Source organism: Amphimedon queenslandica, unplaced genomic scaffold (assembly GCF_000090795.2).
Source record: "Amphimedon queenslandica unplaced genomic scaffold, v1.1 AMPQUscaffold_11821, whole genome shotgun sequence".
Classification (NCBI taxonomy): domain Eukaryota; kingdom Metazoa; phylum Porifera; class Demospongiae; order Haplosclerida; family Niphatidae; genus Amphimedon; species Amphimedon queenslandica.
The window spans coordinates 2,571-5,505 of NW_003547939.1; the positions used below are offsets into that span (position 1 = coordinate 2,571).

Below are 2,935 nucleotides of genomic sequence, written 5' to 3' on the forward strand. Positions count from 1 at the left end.
CAATCAAGATTTGACACTTTCTCTGTACTGTAACAACTGCCACTCTGCTGCCATGCTGTGTAGGGAGGCGCAGATTATTCTGGCACAAAAATGAGCATAATAACTATAGATAGAAGAATACAAGAATTGTGCCAGCATAATTGGGAAATATCTGGAAATTACTAGCATAAAAGGCAAAATATCCTGAATTTAATGGTTAAAGAGATCACTGAGATAACTGAATTGTTTTTTTAGCTGCAGCCTTTTTGAAGTTTTACAATACCCTTGGAGATCAACAAATGTTTTTACTTCTGTTGCACCTTTAGACCATGCATTAATGCATTGATTAATTAATTTTTGCTATGATAATGCATGTTCTTGATTGGTTTTTGAGCATAATTGAGAGAATAATGTAGTATTCCTGAAGAAAAATCATGACATTTTATGAGCAATGCTGCATCAAATAATTGAAGGAATAGGGAGCATAATCTGCATGAGCCTAATGCTGTGTGATTGCTGCAGTGCTGTCAGTTTGCAGCCACACCCAAACACCCTCACATTTAATTAGACTATGAAGAATGCAATCAAAACTAGAGCAATCAACACTATGTTAATATAGTGGTAATATGCAGAACAAAATATAGTTTTGAAATTATACATGTAAAATATTGTTTTTCTTTGTTTTGGTGAGGCCAATGCACCATCTGTGTCTCGTAAATTTAATGAAAAGAGTCGCTTAAAAGAATCAAAAAAGATTTTAAAAGCTCTGTTTCACTCCCTTTTTGTTCAAACTTGTCTGAAGTTGTTTTCATTTATGTTGATTCATAATTTCATCAACATCTTAAAATTTGTTTAATTGATACTCTACTTTATTCACTTTGTTATTGAAAATTTAAGAAATTTTAAGCCAAGAATAATATTAATCAAAAATGTAATATTACATGTAAGCAAAAATGGCCTAAAGCAGCAAAAATAAACTGTGCATGTCCTATAGTGTTGCATGAGTCTTAAAGTTCTTGGCTTTTAGCTGATGAGCTTCATTACTGAGCATCACAATAGTAATATCCGTAATTATCAGCATTTATGATGGCACAGCTTGGATGTTTCTTTGCTAAATTCTTGCAATCATTACGACCATCAGCAGTATGATCGAGGAGACCATAAGCGTGGGCCCATTCACGAAGCAGTGTACCTTCCTTGCTCTCACCAGTCTTACTGCAATCGGTTGGATCTCCATAATAAAGGTTACAGAGGTACACAGTGGTACTTGTCTTCTGCGTATAGGCATAAGTGTTGGCTTTGCATCGAGGACCATTGTTGTAGTAAATGCAGTTTTTGCTTGATATGCCATCTCTTGTTTTTTGGTAAAAAAAAATAATTTTAGCTGTCCTTTTTGAATCATAAGCACCAAACCACGTAATAGATATGTTGTTGTTGCCAACTTTACCTTTAGCTTTATCGATGCCTCCACAGAGCTTCTTATGAGCATCCTCGGTTGCACTGTTCTGAACATTACCATTTTTAAAAGTAGCACTGCCGCAGTCTTGGAGGTGGACAGTGTAATCGATTTCTGCATCACCTTCCTCCTTTGGTTTTGAAAGGAGAGAAGTGTCTTCCAAATGAATGTGAACAGATTTATGTACGATCGATTCCCTGAGCTGATCAATAGACATTGCTCTCATCTCATTCACTGACAGATACTGTAAAGGTCTACTGTACTGCACAGTGTAAAGACCATCAGCATCAATGCTAAAGGCATCAGTGATTTGGACTGTTGCCGAAATACTCTCAGCTGCCTTCAAGAGAACAAACTCATCCTTTGTAGGAGGAGCACGACGCATAATAATACCTTCATATTCCAGTGGACGACCGTCAAGAGAGACAGAGACAAATTGAGAGTCGAGTCCTTCAAGAGGAGTGTTACGTTTCAGTAGATAAAGATCTTCATTTGCATTGTTGGTAAACTCAAAAGAGCAAGCAACTGCAGAAAGAGCTTTATTACAAGCCATGTCAACAGAGATTGGCCAGCCATTAGCACTGCATGTACAAGAGAAAAGTAACATTGATTTGATACTGTAGTAACATACCTCAGAGTACAGGTCAGGTAAGTAACCAGACAGAAGAGTGAGAGTAGAGCCTTCATGATTCCTTTCCTTGATAGACGGTATTTCTCGTTCTTGTGAGATGATTTCTTGTTTTAGTGAGAAGTGATTCACTGCTGCTGGTCACCTCCTTATATTCTATTAGGTAGTACTTCATCAATATTTATTAGCAATTAAGCAAAAGCTGACCAGTCAGAGGCTAGCTGCATGACATCAATCATTTTGAACAAAAGGTCTTTGTATAGACCTATGACTGTATACTTAGAATTTTAACAGTTGAAGTGTTTTCCAAGTTACTATACTATCTAACTTTCCAGTTGAAGTGTCTACCAAGCTACTATACTATCTAACGTTTCAGAGAAATGACTATAACTAGTTTTGACTTCCTTTAATGATGAGCAATGAGCCAATGACATACTGGTGTGTTCAACTACCTGGACTGTGTACATTTTGTACAAACCTTACTATAAAGGAGATGACAATCTGAATGTATTGTATTGTAACTGATATTTTAAACCAACTATCAGATGGCTACCCAATATCTAAATGGAGTGTTGTTAGTCTCGCTCTGCCCCTTTGCTACCTCCAGGTCGCAAGTAGCGAAGGGGCATGGCGAAACTAGAGTGTTGTAAATGATAGGTATGACAAGTAATGCAGCTTGTTTCTTCTTTGTCTTGCTTTCTTACAGGAAACTGTTGATTTTTTCCAAATGAATTACAATAAGTTGAAATGTCCTTTTTGACTTACCAGAGACATGGATAGTAGAGGAGGAGAAAGGGATTGGAAACACGCAATACTGCTGTATAGAGGATATGCATGCTAAGTATATTCATTGCAAAATAAATGTATTCATT

The 2,935-nt window shown here is 36.7% G+C and overlaps 1 protein-coding gene across 1 annotated transcript; it reads right to left on the bottom strand.

Moving 5' to 3' along the window:
* Nucleotides 1–945: 945 nt before the first annotated feature.
* On the bottom strand, nucleotides 946–2,236 carry LOC105315089 (extracellular protease-like). Its single transcript, XM_011409598.2, has 2 exons — nucleotides 2,067–2,236; nucleotides 946–2,016 (listed from the first exon to the last, which is right to left on the bottom strand). Exons 1-2 carry the CDS (start codon nucleotides 2,120–2,122, stop codon nucleotides 1,020–1,022), a joined length of 1,053 nt encoding a protein of 350 aa, XP_011407900.2. The 5' UTR covers nucleotides 2,123–2,236; the 3' UTR covers nucleotides 946–1,019.
* Nucleotides 2,237–2,935: the final 699 nt, after the last annotated feature.

Bases quoted from the DNA above. Each gene is read 5' to 3' on its own strand.
- LOC105315089 (XM_011409598.2), bottom strand. From the start codon at position 2,122: ATGAAGGCTCTACTCTCACTCTTCTGTCTGGTTACTTACCTGACCTGT. The intron at 2,017-2,066 runs GTATGTTACTAC...TTGTACATGCAG, and splicing joins TACCTGACCTGTACTCTGAG to TGCTAATGGCTGGCCAATCT.